The sequence below is a fragment of the Chrysoperla carnea genome, chromosome 5 (assembly GCF_905475395.1).
Source record: "Chrysoperla carnea chromosome 5, inChrCarn1.1, whole genome shotgun sequence".
In the NCBI taxonomy this organism is placed as follows: Eukaryota; Metazoa; Arthropoda; class Insecta; order Neuroptera; family Chrysopidae; genus Chrysoperla; species Chrysoperla carnea.
The window spans coordinates 16473859-16498071 of record NC_058341.1 but is presented as its reverse complement, the minus strand read 5'-3'; the positions used below and the strand labels follow the sequence as shown (position 1 = coordinate 16498071).

General features: G+C 30.8%; 1 protein-coding gene across 4 annotated transcripts; it reads left to right on the top strand.

The window, feature by feature from the left end:
• Positions 1 to 250: 250 nt before the first annotated feature.
• LOC123299619 (tau-tubulin kinase homolog Asator) lies at positions 251 to 24213 on the top strand. 4 transcript variants are annotated; one of them, XM_044881883.1, is made up of 16 exons: positions 251 to 269; positions 14160 to 14277; positions 14345 to 14710; positions 15206 to 15475; positions 15619 to 15738; positions 15827 to 15958; positions 16033 to 16185; positions 16257 to 16562; positions 16665 to 16721; positions 18355 to 18932; positions 20513 to 20714; positions 20781 to 21560; positions 21681 to 21807; positions 21999 to 22134; positions 22303 to 22480; positions 22557 to 24213. In XM_044881883.1, the coding sequence occupies exons 1-16, from the start codon at positions 262 to 264 to the stop codon at positions 22617 to 22619; spliced, it is 3594 nt and encodes a 1197-aa protein (XP_044737818.1). In that variant the 5' UTR covers positions 251 to 261; the 3' UTR covers positions 22620 to 24213. The 4 variants fall into 4 exon arrangements, with proteins under 4 accessions (XP_044737818.1, XP_044737815.1, XP_044737816.1 ...); XM_044881880.1 differs by having other exon boundaries at positions 16665 to 16838; XM_044881881.1 differs by lacking the exon at positions 251 to 269 and adding an exon at positions 12465 to 12520 and having other exon boundaries at positions 16665 to 16838.

The following is a 24213-nucleotide window of genomic DNA, read 5'->3' as shown; positions in this document are numbered from 1 at the left end:
ATGGTGTTCTTTACATTTTAAACTTTTATGTGAATAACATTTCAACATTACAATTTGATACACTTATTGCAGTGATAATATTATTATTGATTATTGATAATTATTTTAGTGCCCAGTTCATTACATTTTTTTTTAAATTTCAGTTACCTGAAAGTTTTTTTTGTTAAATTTAATTATAATAAAAAATCAATTATTTCTAAGTGTTTTTCTAATTAAAAATGTGTTAAGAATTGTTAAATTAGTGTTAAAAATAATTTAGAAATGAAATGGTATGCAATTCAAAAAACGTTCTTTGGAATGAAAATAAAATTTAAACAATGCATGTGTGATTTCCGCTTCCTAAAAATATCAACACATTACAAGCAGAGTGCAGAGTGATGTTAGGTCAAACATACGTGATATGAAATTGTTTTAAATGTTTTAAAGGTCTTTCAAGGGAGGTTAAAGGTTAAATTAAATTGTAATCGAGTTCTCTGCCAATTATAGTTTAAATAAAGTTTATTTTAAATGTAATCAATAGTCTGATCAATAAAACATTTATGAGGTTTTTAACCCATACTTCGGACTGAATTTGATACAAGTATACACATAGCATTAGTTTAGTGACTTAGTTTACGCAGAATAACTTGTATTATTTGTTGTTATCGTAAACCAGAGTTAAATTATATGGATTTAGGAAAAAATAGACCCAACCAAATCCTCTATAGTCGACAAACTCAACCCAACCAACTCGTAATTACAACAATACTCCGGCTCTTAAATTATGATCATAGACCCGGCAAAATCCGTCATTGAGCATGCATAATTTTGGAAGGATCCCGTTTAAAAAATGCTCTTGAACGTAAAAGTGCAAGTTGCCGGTGGGTAACCCGGTAGGATATTGATTAAAATATTTTTTTTAAACAAAAAAATAATATTGGCCGAATTCCTTCGGAAAAAATTTTTTACATATAATTGGGGCCAAAATTAACAAAAAATGTTCTTACTAATCGACTCGAAATGCAGTCAAATTAACAGAAAGCGATATAAATCCTTTCTTGCTATGATTATAGCCAGCAATTTTACCATATAACTCTTATATAGAGTAACTTTTATTCATAACAAAAACAAGCTTAAGCATGAAACAAATCCCAGTTCAGATGCCTTGAAAAGTTGCTCTCACGAGGGGGATTTTTCACTTTTCAGAATTTGAGATGAGAGCATACTTCATCTACCCCAGGTATGCCAAGCTACTAACGTTTATGTGTCAAAAAAGCTGACTAAAGTTTTTATAAGTTAATTGCCTCGAGACTTTGTTGGTTTTAAGTCTTCCATTGAACATATATTGGAGAAAGCTTAAACCTGAGGGAATTCAATAGTTTTGACGAGCCTTAGTAGTTTTTTTTCCAAGTCTTAGCCATTATAAACTTTTCTCACGTGAAAGTATTAAGAATTTTGGGTTTAATAAAACGTCTTCTGAACCTGGCATTAAAAACATTTCAAACTTAATTATAAATAATACCTTGTATAAAGTATTATTGCATTTTGTATTTATTTATTTTGATACAATTGACAAGGATGCTGTTACTACTCATAATGTTTTTAGTTTTGTTTCCAAAATTTTAATGTGTGACGCCAGTAATAATTATATTTATAGTAGTTTTATAAATGATGCTTAAAACACACTCTTCATTATCATGATTAATGTCTATATATCTATTTGTAATGTCTGTCATTTGTTTTTTAAGTGGTTTTATTTGTAAAGTCGTATTACTTATATATTTTGAAAGCTAATGGACCGATTTTTATTATCTTATAAAATATGCGATTTTATTTAACATGGCACCCTATACCATCAATTATTTACGTGTACAAATTATAATTACCTTACGATTCGGGTGTATACTCTTGTCTTCGGATGTACCTACTTCATGCCTCAGTCTACCTTGCCTAGAGCAATATGCTCTATAATCTACCTTTTTTATTGCTGGGACTTTGGGGATGATGCATGACAGGTAAAGCTATAGTAACTTAAACTAACCCGTTTATCTGTGCTCAATTGAAATTGACCAGGGAGTTAAGAAGCATAGTACCTAGAGCAAGGAGTTATACTATCTTCATTCTTCAGATATAGAAGGTTTTGTGCAAAATTTTAAGCTCAGCAATCCTGGAAGCAATCACGGTAGAGAAACTGTGGTTTTTCGACGTTGTCTCTGGCCTCGACCAAATATTGTAGTTTCATTTACTTATAACAGCATCTTCCAGGTCACGCGATGTTTCTCCGAAGAGGACACAGCAGACCTAGAGGTCTAGGTTCTAGGCACTCGATTGCGATATTCCTGTTATTGTTCATTATTATTAAGTTTGAATTTGACACTCAGCTGATTTATCAATCTGGCCGACTGTTTGCTCCGGGGCAGAAATTAACCTACGGTACGTGCAATACTATTGACAATAAAGAAATCATCAGGAATGAGGACCAAAATTTAATTTAATTTTTTAAGTTTTCATTATTTCAAGGTTGTAATGTGAATTTTTTTTGTTTGTAAATGAATATTAGAGCTATTTTTAACAAAAAAAATTTTAAAACGCAAATCAAAATATATATTCATTCTTCGAATCCAAAAAACATTTGTGTATTTTTTAAAATTTATGTTGAAAGATTTTTTAAAATATATCTATCTACTTTATCGTGAAATCTACTACGATAAATTAAATTTAATGTAATCAATCAATAAAATTTTTTTGTCATGACCATGAATTGATGACAAGTTAATATCAAGATTGAATTATTTTCTTTGTTTTTAAATTTATCTGTCTAAATATTTGGCAGATATCAGTTCCGGCTTTGTCCGAGCGAAATTGTGTTATCTGTTTTTAATGTCTTGAATTTTAACTATATTCAGACTAACTCAGCGATAAGTATTATAGCTAAAATACGGGATGGCTGGGCCAGATTTACACAAAGCGCGTCGCCTCTAGGCAATGGCGAAAAATTTCAACCTAAGTTTATTCAGCTAATTCTGATGCATATACAATTTGAACTGAAGAGAAAAATTCAACGGAAATTTTTTTATCGAAGCTATATGGTTAAGAATTCGTCATTCTTTCAAAAAGCGTATGAATCAGGATTTAAAAATTATACGTATGGCTTGTTTAAAATCAAAAAATTATACTTGTTTAACATCAAATTCCCATGTACCCAAAAAAAATTTAACCTTTCAATCAATTTGCCCCCCAAAATTTTGGGGATGATAGTTTAAGTCATTCTGAATATGTAGCTTAAAATATTGATCTTAAGAGTTCATATTATTGATCCACTGAACATTGAACACTGCTTCCTCTTTGAATTTCGTAACAAATTCTTTTAAAACATAAGAATTAAAAAACAACACCCTTACATTAAAAAACACACGTATGCATGTAGTTATACATATCTGTATATGTATTTGCCTATACACACATAGGCATATATTATACAAATAAGTACATTTTCCTACATTTTCCAACTTTAATTTTGGTATCACATGAAATCCTGTCATTTTCATTACTTGTAACCATCGGAACTTTTTTTTAGAATGACTTAAACTATCATTTGACAAAATTTGAAAAAAGTTGATCGGAATGCAGATTACATCTAATTTGTGCGAGATTTTTCAAAAAAGTTAGGCTGGTTTTAATACTAAACTGAAAAATCAATATATTTTTATTTCATAAAAACATTGATTTTATCATGAGATCGCCAAATTTTGTTTATTTTTATTGAAAACAATTAATTTCAACATAAAACTTTCAATTTACTATTTTAAAAATAATTATTCACAAATGTTTTCAATATGTTTTCAACAATATTTTCAAATTAAATGTATACAGGTACATTGACTCATTTAGGAAGATTAATGTTTATGAGTTTAATGACAGATTGACATAAATAGTAATAAACCTATTTTTATGTTATGATTTTTTATTTTGTAGGTAGGTAAATGACTTTAAGCTTTAACGAATTGTGCATAATGAAAATTTTTGGAACTTATATGTTCTTGGAAATCTTTACAACATTGTAGTTTATATTAGTTTGTAGGCGAGACATGATTGACTCATAAAACTTTTTATAATCATTTCTTTTTCGGTGAAATTATGAAATCGTAAAAATTCGGTTTAAATAATTTGAAACTTGTGAAAACAATGACACCGGCTAAAATTCGCTCCGAATTATGATAAAAATTCTCAAAATGGAAAAAAAATCCATTTCTATCCTTTTGACCTTTGACATTTTCGAATTTTGTAAAAAATACTTAAAATCAAAATTTTTGAAAGCTGGGGTTTAGGCGGTACAAAGATTCTCAGCAAATTTCAAAGAAATCGGTCGAATAGAACTTGATATATCATGTCAACCACCTCAAAAAATCTAGTTTCAAGAAAAACGCGTATTATATTTGAGAGATAATTTCGGCAGAGTAACTCGGATAATAATATTACTCATGCACTTTGGATTAATCAGCGATCTCAGATTCACACATTGGGTCTTCTTTTACTACATATGCAATGTCTTGCAAAGTTATTTCTGCTAACCAAGCTGTCTTGCCTTCATTTGAAGCAGGAGAAACTTCGGTGCCTGAAAATCGGCTGTATCTCATTGAAAAGTCGTAACAATTCTATCGATAAAAGAAATATTTATTTAATTTTCATGGAAATTTCGTTTTAAGCTATTGAAACTTGTTTAAGAAGTCTCCGAGATCATAATTATAAGACTTTATGATCAGATTCTATGTGTTCGCTAGACACAGGTGTAAGAACACATAAATATAATTAAACAAATAATTTTAATTAATATTGACGAAAATATACAAAATAAACGAAGTACTATGTGTAACAGGTGGTGTGTGTACTCGATGTGTACTCGCCTACTCGGTCGGTCGGTGTAGGTCACTGAACTGCATATACACTGGTCACTATATTCAACCGGCAAGCGTTTGACTAGCCGGCCGGCCAAATGCTATTCTATAAATATATTGCACCGCAGCAGATCAAACACAGTGTTTGAAAGTGTTAAATAAATATAATGATATGGCGTTATGAGAAAATTTTGTACCTACACTCTCTCTAAATTTAGAAGTGCTTATTATATTAATTTTAATAATATTATTAAAGAAATTTTATATTTTAATTAATGCCCTTTTAACGCATTTATTTTTGAAAAAGTGTATTTTCCTTTCCTTTAACAATATGGTCCAGAATATGAACGGGAAGACTCCGTGCAAGATGGTTGTGTTGAGATTTTAATACTAGTCAAATAAAACTTTCTGTCTGCCGTCTTGAACCAAAACTTCATCTCGTAAACCCAGGGCAGGATTAAAAATTTGGTCCCTGAGGTAAGTAGTTTTGGAAAGCTACGATTGAAGATCGCATCCTCACTTATTCCATCAACCGTTTGCTGATTGATTTGTTTGTTGGGAGCCCCCAGAACACTCGGAGCCTCCAGAACACATGCATTAATCAAGCCTTGCGAAAACCCTATCAGTGGAAAATATTAACCCCCAAAAATTTCAAAAGCTCCGAGGATTCTTCTTCAAAATATCTACATCGTCAAGCATGAGCAAAGCTACTTTTACGGCATTCATGAATTTTTGCACAACTTTGGGAGCGTATCTTCTTTGATTGAAGATAAGTGTACGAAATTTTGTGCAAATGAAAAATAGGTCCTAATCTACGCAAGACTCCCGGTGCAACAATTGAAGTACATCGCTTTGACTGGTATGGAAATTGAAATCTCGACGCAGCTACTTCGTATGAATTTTTCCCTTGCATCTCTCTGGCCATAATAATAATATTAAGAAAAAAGTTTTGATTAATGCAACTCATTTAGGTACTTATTTTAAGTAAGTAATAAAATAAGTCTGATATGCGTTGGTGGTGAAAATAGTTAGTTATAAATAGATACAAAATCTTTATATATAAAAAAATTATTTAAAACAATAAAACTATTAAATTAATTTTCATAAACGATTACTTCGATATTTAAATCAAGGTCAAATTATACACACACGAGAAAAATTTCTCATGTAACCTTCATGTAGAACAAAAGGCCACTCTATTAAACCCTGCCTCATATAATATACCGAGTGTTTGACAAATAATCGTAAGTAAAAACGCGATGATCTAGATTCTAGATTGTTTAGATATAAAATATCATTTCAAAATCCGGAGCTTTTCTAGAAATACTCTTTTACGTATTAGGTTAGGATACCTGAAGCAATTGTTGGTGACTCGAACAAGAAGGAATGAATAATTTGTATTCCAGTTAGCTAAAAATTTTACCAGATTTCTCCTAAGTGCTTTCCCCTGGTACCTGAATTTTCCATTGATTTATTTGGCTAAGTATATGTTTATATCAAAATACTGTTTATTTTATGAAATTTTTAGGCCTAAAAATCCAATTATGTCGAAAGTTTAAAGCAGAACGTGATCTACTTGCGCGTCAAAATTGCGCTCTATCTTTTCCACTATAGCTGGATCACTGCAGTATATTTAAGATTGCTCTCTGTTTGACTAGGTCACTTGGATATGAATATTACAAGGAGAAATATCTTGCAAAACGTCTGCGAAGGCGACGCCCGTCGTGTTCAAGTAGTCCCTAACAAAGAGTAACACGTTACTCTCAATTTTCAAAAATGAAAATAATTTTAGGGGGATCAGCTTATAATTTATAGACGTTCTATGTAGCAGAGCTTAATATCATGACCTCTTCTACTAATAAAATTATCTGCCTATTTTTATAAGCAATTTTTATCTTTGAAGAAATGTATATTGCGTATTTTTTTTTATAAATGAAGGCGCATTGTATTACGTAATAGTCGAATATTACGTAAATAGAAATGACTGGGCAAAAATAGAAACAGGAAAATCCGTACGTCATCCAGAAAACGGAAAATATATCTAATTAATAATATACTTAAAGGTAATTTGTTCTGTTAACGAATTTTCAAGTAATCTCTACTCAAATAATTATTTGGCAAAGATAAAATTTTTAAATAAAAAAAATATGTAAAATTTTATATCTATACTTAAAACTAACAATAATCACCCATTACTTAATAATTTTTGACATTAAAAAAACACACACAGTGGTCTCGTGGCTAATCAAAATTTACTATTTCTTGGAATACGTTTTATTTTTACCTCTGTATACATATTACAACGTAAATAATGTAATATTGACGTTTTGTTTTAGACCGGGGACACGCGAACGCCAAAACCGACTGATAATGGTTTAAACAGAGTTGTTTATGTTACCAAATTGCGTTAAAGTACATCTATTTTCATGCTTATGTCAGTCACCTTACATTTAAAAAATTGAAATTGAATTTTCAGCAGCTTTTAGTTTTGGGAATCGAAGGACTCGGTCAGTAATACTGACACTTGGAATATTTAGACTATATTTCGTTAACTTCTTTCTCTAAAACCTTCGCTTTGAAACACTTTAAGCGTTTGGCAAAGGTTTTTCCGTATTTTCAGCCACCTCTTTCAAACCAATTAGAACATCACGTCCAAATTTTCATCCAAGTCTATTACCGAATCCCTGTTCATCTGTCCGTCCACCCGTCATTACGATAACTCAAAAACGAAAAGAGATATCAAGCTGAAACTTTTATACCGTTCTCCGGGCATAAAAAGTGATTTTGAGTTCGTAAATGAACCTCATAAGTCAATTTGGTCTTGGGTCTGTATTCATCTTGTAAACCGTTAGAGATAGAAGAAAAGTTTAAATATAAAAAATTTTCGTCATAGAGAAATAAACAACTTTTGTTTGAAACATTTTTTTATTTACACCATTGTTTACCAGTGAGGGTGCAAATTAGCATGTATCCCGCGTTTTTTAAGCCGCTCTCAGATGCAAGACGTACTTCAATAAAAACAAGTGAAAGCAAACAATTGATTGAGTTAATTGTTGAAATACCATGTATAGACAGTTTTGATGACGCAATTGTTTGTTTTTTGACGTCACGTAAATAAAGAAAGATTTCCACTCTTAAATAGAACACACACATAACTGATATTCCCATATTAATACATACTACAAAATTTTCACCTAATTAGCGCCTTCGTGGGAAAACAGTGATGTTTACAAGAAAATGTTTCAAACAAAAATTGTTTACTTTTTTATAATGAATATTTGTTACATTTAAACATTTGTTCTATCTCTAACGGTTTACAAGATGGGTCTACGGACTCAAGACCCAATTGACCTATGTTGCTCATTTACGAACTCGGCCTCACTTTTTACGTCTTAAGCACACTATAAAAATTTCATCTTGATATTTCTTTTCATTTTTGACTAATCGTGATGACAGACGGACAGTCGACAGACGACGGGCGACAGACGACTGACGATAGACGACAGACGACAGACAGACAGACAGACATACGGAAATGGAATAATTAGGTGATTCTATGAAGACCTAAACCAAAGTTTTTTTCGTAGCATCAACATTTTTAAGCGTTACAAACTTGGGACTAAACTTAGTATACCTTGATTTATTTCATATACATGGTATAAAAAGATATATTTGAAATTTAGCTGTCTTCTTTAGTTTGTGAATAGAGGTTCTATGGTGTTCATACACGCGTCCGTCTTTTATTTTTATATACGTAAAACCAAGCAGTAAAAAATTGATATACTAAATGTAATAAATTTTGTTAAATTAATAAATAATAATTTTGCTCAGCTATAAATATGTCAGATTTTAATATGATTAGTTTTTTCTATTGATGGTTTATAAACACTTCCCACATCGTCTTCCTTCCCTCTCGTCTAGCTGGTTTGTAACTGCTCTCCGTACGCTAATAATATTCGATAATATATAAGTGTTCAATAATCTGTGATAGGATTTCATTAAGCAATCTAATATGGGTCATTGGGACTTTACTTTACATATATATGAGTCATCGTATAACATGTACAAGTTTATTTATTTCAAATTAATTGCTTTTTCATTATCGAGATTATTAATAAAACGGAAGATATTTATCTGCTATTTGAATTATTACTTCCTCCGGAATAAAATATCTATCTACGTCATCTCCTTTTTAATTTGAATTCAATATTATTGTTGAAAGAAAATTAAAAGTGGAGATATTTTTCGATTTTATGTGGTTTAACATTTCAAGTACTTCAAGAGCAATTTAAGAAGGGTATTATAAGTTTAAAGCGTCCGTCTGCATCTTCATCTTGGCTCCCAAACGGGTAGACCGATTTAATTACGCCTTTATATGATTGAAGAGTGATTATTTCTCTTGGTAAAATTTGATGAAAATTCGATTACCCGAAAGAAGATTATTCGCCGCAAAAAGATATGCTATTTTACGTCGGAGATATTTTTTAAGCAATAATTTGCGTTATAGGTTTAAGATAGAACAAGTGAAGTTTAGAAAATTTAAAAAAACCCCGAAAAACTTTTCTGGTACGGACTTTTTCCTTCTCCAAACTGAACCGATTTTGAGGATCATCGCCTATTCTTTAGTTGTCCCGGGTACGGAACCCTCTCGTGCTTGAAATATAGAACACTCCCCATTAAATTACCTTTCAAACGAAACAAAAAAATCCAAATCGGTTCATCTGTTTAGGCAGTCAGACAAACAGACATTTATATATATATAGATTTATATTTTATAGGTGATTTTATGAACACCTATATCAAAATTTTGTTACAAACTTGGGACTAAAATTAGTATTTTAAATTTTAGAGGTCCGATAATCTTGAAAACAAAAATCTCTTAGAGGCTTTTCAGCAGTAGTTTCAGAAAATTGGAGAATATTATGTATATGAAATAGTAAATAAATTGTAGAGCGTAAGAAGTTGTTGTGAACACCTCCCTTACCATCGAAAATCTTAATTTGTAAATTTTTTTTCTACTGGGAGTGGCCGGTATGTCCTGTATTCGTCTAAAGGAACCTCCTTTTTAAAATTGATTTACATAATTAATCCATTTTTGTTATGTTATTTTTTTTAATGCGATAGACCGTTAAAATTAATTTCATCACGCTAAAAACTTTCTCCCTATCACTACGTAAATATTATATGGAGAAATATATTCACTACTTTTCTTTTTTTTAATATTTTCATGTGATCAATAGTTGGATGACACTGAATTACACGGACATTTTTTTTTCTTTTCATTTTAAGTTTTTCTTTTTGCATTAGAATTGTATATAAATTTGATTATTCCTACCAATACAAAATATTAAAATATGATATCAACCTTGACATCCACACGACCAAACGATGACAAGAATTTAACTTGTCTGTTTTTATATAAATAAAATTTGAATATATAAACAAAATTTTGGCAAATTATATTCTCTCTTGAATAACATTTCAATTTTTATTTAAATAGAATTATATAGTTTATAATGTATTTGTAAGCGTCATTAATTTGAAATTACTATTTATCAGGTCACGATATTAAATCCTGTAATGGTAGAATCATAGTGATCCAAGTATCATTTTTTTCTTAAAATAAAGATTTTGAGATGTGGGCACGTTTTGGGTAAATGTAATTCTTCCATACCAATCCAAGAGTTTAGTCCCAAGTTTGTAACGCTTGAAATATTGATGCTACGAACAAAGTTTTGGTCTAGGTGTTCATAAAATCACCGAATTAGTCCTATATTTATTTTTACAAATATTAACCTGAAAAAATACTTAAAACTTAAAACATTTTCTTTATTTTCTCAAAATATAAAATATTACATACTCGGATCAATATGATTCTACCGTCCCCAAATGGGAAATTTTCATAAAATGCTATGATGTCAACACGATACGTTGCACGAATGCAAGAAATTATCTAGCGGAAAATTCAAAAACATGGAAATATTGTTGATTTTGCAATTGAACGACAACTGACTGAGTTACTTGATAAGCTACATAGCTATACTTCTCCTTGTTTACGATTTTTGGCTACATTTCAGAAATTAATCGCATTCAATCATCAAATGAACCTGATTTTTGTATTTTTTGGGTCAAAATTACCTTATGTGTTGAGTTTTAACGAAATCGGAGACAAAAAAAATTTCCCACTTTTTTGCAATTTCATAAGGGATTTTCTTTTAAAAAAAAAATGAAGAATGAATTATGCAACTTGCTATGTATGGTAATTTAGACCCAATTTATACAAAAATCGGGTTTATTTAACGATTTTGTAAGTAGTTTTTACGATATCGCTTCAATTTCGGTACGAAAGTTCCTATAATTCTAAGAAATTGCGCCAAGAAATCTCCCAGTAGAGTATAATATCGTGGCCTGTACTAATAAATTACATTAATAAAAATAAGAATTTAATTATTTTGTCATTTGGACTGATAAGAAAATTGAAACTCCCAATCTAAAATTTATTGATAATCAATAAAACAAATATTAGCAAATCAAATGCAATCGTACCATTCATTAAGTTTTTATATAGTAAACGAACAAAATAACCCGTTGAAAACAATACACAAGAAGTAAAAATGCAGTAGAAATAGAAAAAACCTCTTGAGCATATCATATTAGAAAAACAACTTATTCACATGTGAAATCAAATACGCTAATTCATTTAAAATTTCTTAGGCATTTAGTTTTTCGATAGATATTTTCGACATCGAACGTCGTACATCTCTCATCGGATATTTAACAAAATTAATATGATATTTTCTCAATAAAAATATATATATTTTGTTTAGATTTAATAATTTATTCTTTGGGTTCGGCAATACTTCAACATAGATGTTTTAGAATTGCCTATAAAAATAAGTATTGGAAGACTTGAAGCTAACAACAATTGGTTCTAAACAATATAGTTCTAATGTTCAAGAAAAGTAATGGAAATATTTCAACATAGTAAAAGATTTGAAAAGACCAAACAAATCTTGAGTTTTAACCTTATCTAGCTTCGGTGTTATTTACCAAAAATAAGCTTATATTTCTTAATATTTTAATTTTATACCCAAAACTATTTTACAATATTTTGAATAAGGCTCATGATTTTCAAAATATTTTGAATAAAAAGACATTCAAAACAAATTTTACGCTTTAGTCTGCCAATTAATTAAGCTCCATTTTACAAATTTCAACAATCATGTTGTGTAACTTTATTTTGAAGAGATATCCCTAGATATAATTGTTAAGTTGAGATATCTCGAAATTACCGGTTACCCGGTATCTTAAAAGAATTGAGTGAAATACTATTTTATCTCCAACAAATAAAACAGTTTTTTGTTTAGAAATAGTAAAACAAAGTTGCTAAGAAAAATTTACTGTCTGTATATTGAAAATTCTTTTTCTGAATTATTGAAAACGTAAAAAAAATAAACCGGTGCAGTGTAAATTTTTTCTACAATTTTAAAATCTACCTCGAATAATAAAAAACAAACTAACTTGAAATCAACAATAAAAAGCAACGATGATATCTATTGTATAATATATCTATGAACTTTACTACCTTCACGATAGTCTCAAAAGATTCAAGATGGTGCCAGTATTGATTTTTTCACCTACTAAAAGTAAGAATTTATCATAGAAAACTCAAATCTAACAGAAAAATCATGCAAATGCACACAGTGTTTTTATAAACAAAAAAATCAAAATCATGCACTTAATTTATATAAATCAATAATGGGCTATTGGCAATTGATTATTAATTATCAAAAAAGTATGGAAATTTTATATATTATTTTTATATGAAAGAAAATTTTTTGACATTTCATTGTGTGGTATATTTAGAGTACAAAATCAGCTGAACTTACTGTATTTCACATTTTTGTTTCTAAATTGTAGTAAATGCTTTCACAAAATTTTTCTATTTTCTGTTAGAAAATTTATTTTCTTATTTAAATAACGATATAAATCTTTTTATTTTTCAAAATATGTTTTCATTTTTCATTTTAATAGTTTCCTTTTGGCTTGATAAATTTTTTTTCGATTTGTAATCCTTCTTTTAATAAACAGCATGCAACGTCATTTTTGACATTTTGTCAATTTTTATTGACAGTTTTCAATATTTTCATTGTTTTCATAGTAAATTTTCTTTGTTTTATGGCATTATTTTTTCAAAATGTTCATTAAGGTATGCTTTATTTTTCATACTTCTGCATTGCGTAATTTCCTAGTTTTTCATCCATCGATTAAATATTAATATTTAAAAAAATATTTCACAAATTTTAGGGGCAATACAAAAATACCGCATTCGGAAAGACCACCCTAATTAATCAATGACAAATTTGAATACATTTTATTTTGTAGCCATAATGATAATGACCTCGAATTCCGTTGTCGTATTCGGTAAATAAAAAAATGTTTGCTCGAATTTTTTTCTTCTTTAGACTTGACTGCCCTGCTTGTCTCAAATTATTTTAACAAATTTAATATAGTTAGTTTAATTAGGTAAGTAAGAAGCTAGACTCAATTACATCCTTCACGAGTGGATGTCACAATTCGACGTTCGAAATATAACAGCTATCTATCTTCACACAAAAATTTTAAATATTAAATAGAAGGAAAATTTAAAATGGAAACAAAAATTTATTATTTAGTAATTTATGTCAAATTATACTGTCTTATTTTGTCATTCGGCTTTCTTTTACCTATGCTTAGAAAAAACCATATTGAACCATGATTGAAACTGTTACAAATAGGAATAGAGTTATTTTGTTTGCTAATTATTGGCTGCTAATTATTCTCGGTATGTTCTAAATGTGTTCGATGAGCTTTCGTGAAATGAATACAGGAAGATATTAGATTTTATTGAAAACGCTTATTCATTTGGTTTTCGTAAGGTACTATGGAGTTACTTCAACTTTTTTAATGGGGTGTTTTTTTGAAATTACTAACCGTTTTTCCCCCAAGTTTTTTCAGGTTGGATAAAGGATATTTAGTTAAGCGTGGCGTTAGAATCACGTGATATTACTTTTCTAAAGCGAGCTACCGTAAAGACCATTTCAATCCGAGTAAACTATAGTTAATGTAGTTTTTCTGGGCTGAAAGTAATCCAAGGTCATTATGTTTTTAGTTATAGCCATTAAAATTCCTTCAGTCTCTTGGGGAACATCTCTTTATCGATTAGCTTCGAGTTTCATTGCTCGCTCATGTCTTGATAATTTTTATTAAATAAAATGAGTTATCAATATTGTATTTATTTTACAGGCGTAGTAGGTTAACCAGTTCACATACTGGTCTCGATTCCACAGACCAGAATAACAACATCAGAATGACCTCCGAAGATCTCCTTCAACCAGGGCATGTCGTAAAAGAGAGATGGAAGGTAACAGAAAAAAATTATAAATACACAAAAGACAATTTTCTATCGATTTGTTATTTAAAATATTCAGGTTGTAAGAAAAATCGGAGGTGGCGGGTTTGGCGAAATATACGAGGGTACGGATCTTGTAAGTCGAGAACAGGTGGCATTAAAAGTGGAAAGTGCCAGGCAACCAAAACAAGTATTAAAAATGGAGGTAGCCGTATTAAAAAAATTACAGGGACGTGAACATGTTTGTCGTTTTATCGGTTGTGGACGGAATGATCGTTTTAATTATGTTGTCATGCAATTACAAGGTCGTAATCTTGCTGAATTACGGCGTTCACAAGCACGTGGTGCATTTAGTTTGTCAACAACATTACGACTTGGTTTGCAAATTTTAAAAGCAATAGAAAGTATACATGCCGTTGGATTTTTACATCGTGATATTAAACCTGTACGTTAGAAATTTATACTAGATGAAAGTTTGGAAACAAATAAAGACCCTGCAGTTTTTATGTAGAAAATAATTTTTGTGAAGATATTATTTCGCCTGTTTCAATGGGTACAAAGTTTAATTTTGATTTCCACCTTATTAAGCCGGTTTTTAAAAGCAAATTTTTATAAAATGGCACGCGCACAAGAGGTCGTCTAATTTTAAAAAGACAAATTTGTACGGTATTTTGTCGCATATGGGGGCGGATTAACCCCCGGCATGGGTTAATCCGGCCCTGTATGTATTAAGTTCCTCGCACACAGCAATAATAGTCTATTCCGTTAATTTTTACTTCCAAAAGTCCAGAAATAATAATTAAACTCTTTCGTAAAAAGAATACGAAAAAAAATGTAACAAAATTTTTTCCTCATCAGTATCCGCCATTTAGGTTTCCAAACTTTTAAGGCCAATTTACTTCGGAAAACAATCGTTTTTATAACTTTTTTCCGTTTTTAGAGTAATTTTTCAATGGGTCGTTTACCTCATAATAGTCGACGCGTATATATGTTAGATTTTGGATTGGCACGACAATACACAACAAGTAATGGAGAAGTGAGAGCACCACGTGCTGCTGCTGGTTTTCGTGGCACTGTGCGCTATGCTTCATTAAACGCACACAGAAATCGGGAAATGGGTCGTCACGACGATCTATGGAGCTTATTTTATATGTTAGTTGAATTTGTAAATGGACAATTGCCTTGGAGGAAAGTTAAAGATAAGGAACAGGTACTCAAATTTTAAAAACGATACTTTTAGATAGAATTTAATGATTTCATCAGAAAACCATTGAATTCTACGTTGTTTGGAATTGTTGAGTAATCTTTCGGTTGTCTTTGAAATGTTTTCACTTAATTTTTTTCGTTTTTCAGGTGGGATTAATGAAAGAAAAATATGACCATAGACTATTGTTAAAGCATTTACCATCAGATTTACGACAATTCCTCGAACATATACAAAGTTTGGAGTATGCTGATAAACCAGACTATCAGGTGTGTGATTTTAATTAGCTGAGACAAACTACTTTAAAGTTTCGAAAAGTTTATAATGAAAATTTGTTAATTTTTGTTTGTTAAACAGATGCTAATCGCTTTATTTGAACGATGTATGCGACGACGTGGTGTTAAAGAATCAGATCCATACGATTGGGAGAAAATTCCACAAAGCTCTCCGAATATTATTAATCCTAGTCATACTCACCAATCACAGCAGGTAAAAATAATATGCAAATTTGAAAATTATTCATTTGTTGTGAATATATTTTATGAACATATATATATTTTTAGGTGGCGAATGTGACAACCGGTAATGTCACAGCAATTACGGAACAGCCAGCTGTCAGTATGACCACAAATCATTTACGTGAACGGCATGGTTGCGGTCGATTCTTTGGTGGGCGTGATAATCAAGAAAATGTCGAACCGACTGACAATAAAGAAGTAAGACAAGTTTCTCAGTTTTTAATTATTATTAAAAAAGTATGATTACTAACTGATGGGATTTTATTTAGGCACAATTGGAATCATCACGGCGACGAGTAGACGATACAACAACAGCCTTAGCAACGGAAACTCAACCAATTCCTCGTGCACCGGCTACAGTGAGCGTAGATAAAAATCATAATGCTACGGGCGTTGTACCAAATGCATGGAATAATGTAGTTGATTTTAAATCAAATCAAGTTGATGGTAGTCCAAAGAAAAGGCGCACAACCAGTAATGTGGAACAAGATTCTGGTGCTGGAGATCGTGTCGTGGATAACGATGTGGATGTTGTTGTTGCATCGGCTCGTTCAAGTTCTGATACCAATCAAAAAGTTAGTATCATTTTGTTAAATTTAGTCCCTTCTAAAATTGGTAGAAAGATTTCTCTGTTAATTAAAAACATTCAACACTCATATATTTCTTTATATTTGCAGGGCAATCGAAATAATCCAAGTGTTGTACGATTACGTGTTATGACAGCACCGGCAACGGTGAGTGAGTTTGCTGCCGCACAGCCGCAGACCCCCACTACAACAGAACTAGCTTCCCCTCGGGTACTTACCGAGACCGCAACACCACCTCCCTTATCGAGCTTGGGAACGGGAAAAGTACGGGAGTACTTAAATAATAATTTTTTCTTAAATATAATATTAATTCTTGCAACTAATTTTAATAACTAAATTAATTTTATTTTATTTTTTTTTTATTATAGTTTTTTTCGATTTGAACGTTCCCTTTCCAAAAGTTTCGTTTGCATTTTGAATGGATTTTTCGTTTAATTTTCCATTTTTAAATCGGTTATTCACTTTTTTTTAAATAAATAATTCGTTGCACTAAAAGTAATTTTCAAATCGATAATAATTTTAAAGAAAATTTATTTTTATAGAAATTAATTAAAAGCTTAAAGTATAGCTTTATTTTTTTATAACCGGAATGTATTCCTAAGACTACCTAAGAAAAGACTGCCACCAGTATTTATTTCTGATTTTATTTGTAATCATCTTACAAAAAAAACTCGACCTTGAATTAATGTCCTTGTTATTGGGTTTAGTATTCCAGTAAAATAATTACGTAGAAATTTAGTAGTATTTAAATGTAGTATGTAATTAACACGCATGCGTTCTTGTGCAAATTATTACACTCATAGACTTAAAATATTGTTGATTCAATTAATCTAGCATTTTCGCATTCAGAAAACATTTAAGTGTGTTTTTTAGGTATCATTAAGTGAAAATGTTTATTTGGAATGATTAATGAACCAATATAACCCTACAAGTTTTGCATCTAAAACTCTATTCGAAAATAGTAAAACATAGAGCAAAATTTGTTTCGGAATAAGAAAGAGGATGTTGTACTAATATTGGTTCGTTTTTAACCACTCTAAATCTACATTTTACCTCAAAAATACTTAAAATAATTGCATCATTTCGTTTTAGAAATGGTAGAATAGATCATTAAAAAATTACTAAAATATCTCAGCCCTGATGAATATAATAGAAAATTATCTTCTTAGTACATCTGTTATTCATTTAACTAACAAAAAAATTTATCCTTTTTTTTGATAATTGTAAACAAAATATTATTTCCTTTCAACTCTTCCAACTGTGGTCTTTGACTAGAGCTCTCATTTGAACTCATAAAAATGGTAAATTATGATCCTAAATCGAGTTTTTTTTACGTTCCTTGACTCTTGTAAGCCTTTAATTATCAAGTAAAAACTTGTAATATAGGCACAACTTCGGTTCAGTTGAAACTTCGAGAAAGTTTTCTTAAATATATCCAATTATATTCTGTTTGTTTATGAAGGTGCTCCGACCGTAACAGAGAAGTGAAAAAAACAATAATATACTTCAAAACTTTTTGGCCATTTCTTATGAAATGCATTTAATAGACCTGCAAAAACTTAGTTTTTGATCAAATGGACAAGAAGTGACTTTTGAATAATTCTCTGTCTCGAAATGATCCTTTTTATAAATAACCATAATTAAAAGAAAATTTCCTTGTAGCTACAAGACTATAATTAAATGTTCATATTAGGTTTTCAATGTAAAATGCGTTAGATTAATTTGGATCCAATTTAATATTAAATCTGATAGAAATAATGTTTTAATTTGAAATTCACAGGGTGATCCAAATCTTGTACTAAATAGTAGCGATCGTGGACGACAAGGTTCCGCTTCCAAACAACAACAACGTCGTAGCCGCAGTGTTCGAGGTGATCACTCTGTTACACAATTTGCCGTTATTGACGACGATAATGTGTCACAACAAGTGACTCGTTACGGTGGTGGTGCTTTAACATTAGCTAGTCAATGGAAATCACAATTTGATGATAGTGAAGAGACGACGGACAATGATTGGAAACCAGAAAGTCCAGAACATCGTGCTCAAAATCAACTAGTATCATTTGCCTTAAGTGAAACACCAAATCATCGGGGTAGTAATACGTTATTAGCGAATGAAAATGCTAATAAAATATTACCACCCGATGAAACAAATCAAAAGGATTGTATAAACAATATTAATGAAGCAATTGCATCCGATGTTACGAATAAAATTGCTCAATTAAGTATTGTTAATGGCGGGTGTACAGGTGGAGGGGGTACACCACCTGAGTCTGGTGTGATTGAGAATAAGCAATTAAGTGTAACTAAACGACTTGAAAAACCTCTTTCGAAAATTAGTGAAGATAGTGAAGCCAAGTAAGTTAAATTTTACTGTAAATGTATCGTATCGAGGTTTTACTGTAATTCAATGGTCATCTTATAAGGAAAATTGTGATTTGTAATCGATAAAGTACTTGTTCGGCGCATAATTGCTTTGCTCGCTTATTCAAAATTTACATCATACGCTTCAGTAAGCTTGTTTAGTAAAAGTTCAATCAGTATTCTTATCCAATCAGTATAAAATATAGACGAACATTATTCTGAAATTATAACTCGGCTAAATAGCAAAATTTTTTGTGAGAAATGTTATAAATTAAATAAAACAATTTTTGAGGTGAACTGATTTTTGACATCTGCCAGTTTTTTCTCACTTTAGGTATAGTAATAAGTCTAATACCAATACTAATTTACGAAAACACACACTTAACGTATTATCGATTATAATTTAGGCCTGAAAGATGACCATCGACAATGATTGATTTTGCGCTTACATTTTGTATATTTTTTTCTTTTTTCTTTTATTTGCAATGCAGAAAAACTCTTTATGAAACTTCCTATTGAAGAATACGATATAACCCCGTCATAATTTGGTCCGTTTATATTCGAATCGCCCAAATCCAATTTTTTCACAAAAAACACAAATATCGGATACAAAATTATAAGTAAAATATTATTCTTGCTGATTCCCTTTATATGTTGTTAACGTTTTTTATATCTTGCATGAATTCCTTTAGTGTTAATCAAATAATGGTTCAATAGTCAATGAATCGTCTCTATATGTGTTTTTCTTAAGAAGTAGCTAGAATCTTGCAACTGAGATCTCAATATACCTTTTTTTTATTGGGATTCCATTTTTATTGCAGATTTTCTCTAATTAGACCCTAATTAAAATGTAATTTTTGATGTTGTATTCGATTCGTTGAACACATGTTCGGAACACTTGCAATATTATCGTTTCTTGTAGAATTCTACCCCAGAAAATGTGTACAATTTTTGAGTAGTTAAATGATAATAAGTTTGTGTGTAGAGTTCTTTCACCTACAAAAATCAAACTACCTATAGCCAAATTTTCCCAAATTTTTAGACCAATATTTTGTATCTTAGACATGTATTTCAAGCTACGAACTTTCTAGTTATCAAACTTTTTACTTTAATAACTTGGATCTAAATCTAAATTTGTCCTCTGACTTTTAATGCTTTACTTATTTCATTATTTTTTATTTTCTTACTGCTTCTTAACTTTCTTTCATTTTTTTCCTTTATGGATCAGAACTTGAGGCTTTTGCTCAACTTTGTGATAAGCTACTCTCATCTTGTGTTCTCTTTATGAAATTAAATAGAATTTTCTACCAGTATACCTCTATAAAAGAAATTCGGGTGGGAATAGCTTATCTCTATATTTTCTCAGTATTTAAAGATTAACTCGGTAATTTTCGTTTTGATCTGGTCCATGTAGGAATCTTTTCACATCAAAACATAAATTAACATTGTGCTAATCGAATTAATGATATAAAATATTGAGCTAAAATGTTGCAATTAGTTGTATTTGGTTGTTGATTTTTGCAATTGCAAATTTAAAAAATTGTCTAGTTTTATGAAAACATAAATTTTTTCAGAGCGTCTATGTTATTATCACGATGTCGATCGTCACCGTGCGTGGGTGATGTTATACGTACAGGTTTATCGCCGCCATTATTACAACAAGCTGCATTTGATGAAGCGTTATTCTTGTGGGATGTTGTACGAAATATTGCTAAACGTTGTGATCCGGATAATGTTGATAGTCATGCTGAACGTTTGCGAAAACTTAGTTTACCGGTAAGAAAAAAAGATTTTCGTTCGGGAATAGATTAATTTTAATTTCGTATTGATCTTTTGTTTCAGATAATGCACCTTAATGAAATAGTAGATGAAGTAGAACCCGTCCAACCAGTTACAGGTCGATTAGAAATTCATGTGCTTCCATCTGGTGGCAGTGGTACTAACGGCGTACCTGTACCCCCACCTAGTCAACCACCAACATTGGATCCACATTTACAAACAACCGTAATCACATCTAGTCCAGCATCAAGCGTTGCCCAACCAAAAGAAACTACTCCTGCAGCTGGGGAAGGCATGACTGAAGATAATGTCCATGAACCTGAACCTACAAATGAAGTAGCTGAAAACCATCAAGCCGAAGCTGAAACAAATGAAAACAAAGTTGAGGAAAATTCCACTGGGGAAAAGAAAGATGATAATATTAAAAAATTATCACCTGAATCAAATGTTGTTTTAAACTCTGAAACAAATCAATCTTCGGAAAGTACTCTAAAAACTGCCAGAGAAAATAAACAATCGCCGGATAAAGATATTCATCCGGAAATACGAAGCAGTAAAGGGAATCGTGACTTATTAAATGATAAACAAAAAATTGAGTTACAAAGAACTCGTAGTGGTGCAGCTTTAAATGGTAGCTATAAATTAAGTCCTGGATTGGATGATACATCTATTTATTATGATGCATCCGAGAATAATATGCTATTAAAACGCGAGAATTCTTCACCTCATGAGAATAGTGGAATATTGTTAGGCGGTCATCGTCGTTCTTTCGATATAGATAATTTGGATCAAATCGATGATCATAATAAGACTAATGAACATAGTTCGAAGGATAAGGAATTAGTAAGTATCCACAAATTATTACAAAATATTAGCCAATACAAAACCTTCAAAGTCAATGCTAAAACTGCCTGGACTTCCGTTTTTTGACGTCATACATAATTTTAATTTTTTTTTTTACAGTTAATTAGTGATAACTCATCTCGAAGTCGTATTCCCGTATCGAATGCACGGCTCTCAAAATGTTTATCATGGTCAGGTCCTCCAAGCATGGATATGAATTCCGTAAGCTATGGATCATTAGCATCAGGTATGTGTTTATAAGAGTTTTAAAATGCGTCACTATTTACGTATCGCAATTTTCTATACCCAAATTTATTATTTCAAAACTTGGGCGAGATTTCGGCTAGGAAATAATGCCTCGTCTCGTATTCCGATGCGTAAGTAGGCGCATACCTTGAAACAAAAGTAATTGTTTTTACAAATATACATATTTTCTAGTTCCTCAACCAGGTTTAGGTAACGAATTAACACCAGCATTACGAAGACGCCGAAGACAACTTAGTGATAAATACGTTACAGATCCATCACAATTAAATTTACGCTTCACACGACCTGGTTCAACAGACTTAACAAGGTAAGTGAAGTACCAGATTCGACTAGCTACGTAGCCAGAATTTTTATCGACTGAACTTTAGAGAAATGGAAAAGTAAAATGAATATCTCCTCTGGCTACGTGCTTGTCGTCGACGGAAATAAACAAATAAAAATCAAATTTCACATTTGCCGTCAATCGTTGATGTAGAACGCGTGTACGTGGTATACCAACAAATTTACTAGCACCACGTTGTACAACATCTTCAACACCGTCTGGTGGTGGTAGCATAACACCACCGCTAACATCTGCACAACAAACAACAAATTCAACATCAGTGACAACAACAACAAGTGAACGTGGTGAAACACGCCGACGATATCGACCCGTAAGCCAAAGTTCAGGTAATGGTAACGCGTAGCTACAATAAATATTTACACGTTTTACTTTTAATTATTTACAAGGTGGTCAAATCTAGACGCTGTGAAATTTTGTACAAGGTATGTGAGCATATTGATGAAAAATAATGCTAACCAAAATTTTATTATACAATGAACAATTTTCTCTCTGGATACATTTACAACATCCGCATCGTCCTTAAAATAAATCCGATCGATCTCTCTATCAGTTTAAATAAAATTCCATACATCATCCTGTCCAATTTTCATCACCGAAAATCTTTTACAATATTTTAAAAATGTAAGTAAATTTGCTCTCTTTATTCAAAAGGAGTTTGTTCCATTTTTACAGTTCTAGAACCAATTAGGCGTGCGACATAACAAAAAAAAGTAATTTTGGGTCTTTTAAAATGATCATTAATTATGGACTTTAAAATTCCAAGTACTTTCGAGGTAGCTAGAGTTACGAGTACTCTACAGGTCTGATTGTCTCGATTTTATAACGTCGGCAATGTTTAGGGTTATAATTTTACGTGATAGTTACACGTATCAAGCACTGATGAAAACAAAACTTAAATTTGAAATAATTAAATTTTTCCTCCTTCAGTTCTTTATGAACTTGAAATGGTCACAGATTAAAAAATTGAAGTTTGTCACTGAAATTTATCAAATTTCAAATCTGTCAGAATCGAGAAGTATAAAAATAAAGCGAGGCGGGACGATTTTAAAACATCGAGGATTTCTAAACGGTTATTAATTTATGTATGCGTGTGGGAGAGTGTAACTTCAGCGAACTTTAAGGGTTGTTTAATTACTCCGAAGCTAAACCTTATGGACTAAGTTTATAACTATACTTATAATGGGGTGCTTTCGGGATGAAAATATTCGAGATAAAGTAAGAATTAAATTCTTTTTAAAATTTTTAAATTCTAGAACTTCAAATTGTAACAAACTTTAAAACTTTAGACCAGTTATAAGAAAATTTCCATTCGATACGATCGGATACCGATATATTATAACTTTTTTGGTGTATTTTGCCATGGTATCCAATAAAATCAGCTCTGAATAAATATGGTTCTTAAGATATCAACATCATAAGGCTCAAATTTAAAATCCGATGGACGGATTGGCTTTTAATGTTTAAAATTCCTTTGGGATATCTTTGTAAGGCAGATAAAACTCGTAGCTTATATTTTTGGGCGGCGTTTGGAAGGAAATTTTCATAATTCGCATCTGAATAACACCAAGAAATGTAATAATAAAAAAGTATCTGAGCGGTACAAGCAAACCATTTTCTTTAATCTATGAATCAAAAGCGTAGTAATTTTTCATAATTTTTACAGCATATTTATATTTAGGTCCATTACTCCCATATCGTGCCATCCTCCTCCATCCACACAAAAAACGCCCACCTTCTCTTATATTATATAAATGACGTATATAGATATTTTAAAATGTTATATAATTATTTATTTTTGTTTTTTTTTTCTTCGATTTTGTTGTTAATAATAATTTTTTAATTTTGTGATTTGATAATTATATAAAATACTACGACACACACACAGACACACGCGTACACGAACATAATTTATACACACTCGATAGAAACAAAAAAAAAATAGTGGAAATGAAAAAAAAAAGCAACGAACAATTGCCGCCGCCATTGTGCTATAAAAAAAACCGCTGCTTTAATTGTCATTTGTTTCATTATTATTTTTGTCTT

Bases quoted from the DNA above. Each gene is read 5' to 3' on its own strand.
- LOC123299619 (XM_044881880.1), top strand. The intron at 16,839-18,354 runs GTACGGGAGTAC...TGAAATTCACAG, and splicing joins CGAGCTTGGGAACGGGAAAA to GGTGATCCAAATCTTGTACT. The intron at 22,135-22,302 runs GTAAGTGAAGTA...TCGTTGATGTAG, and splicing joins GGTTCAACAGACTTAACAAG to AACGCGTGTACGTGGTATAC.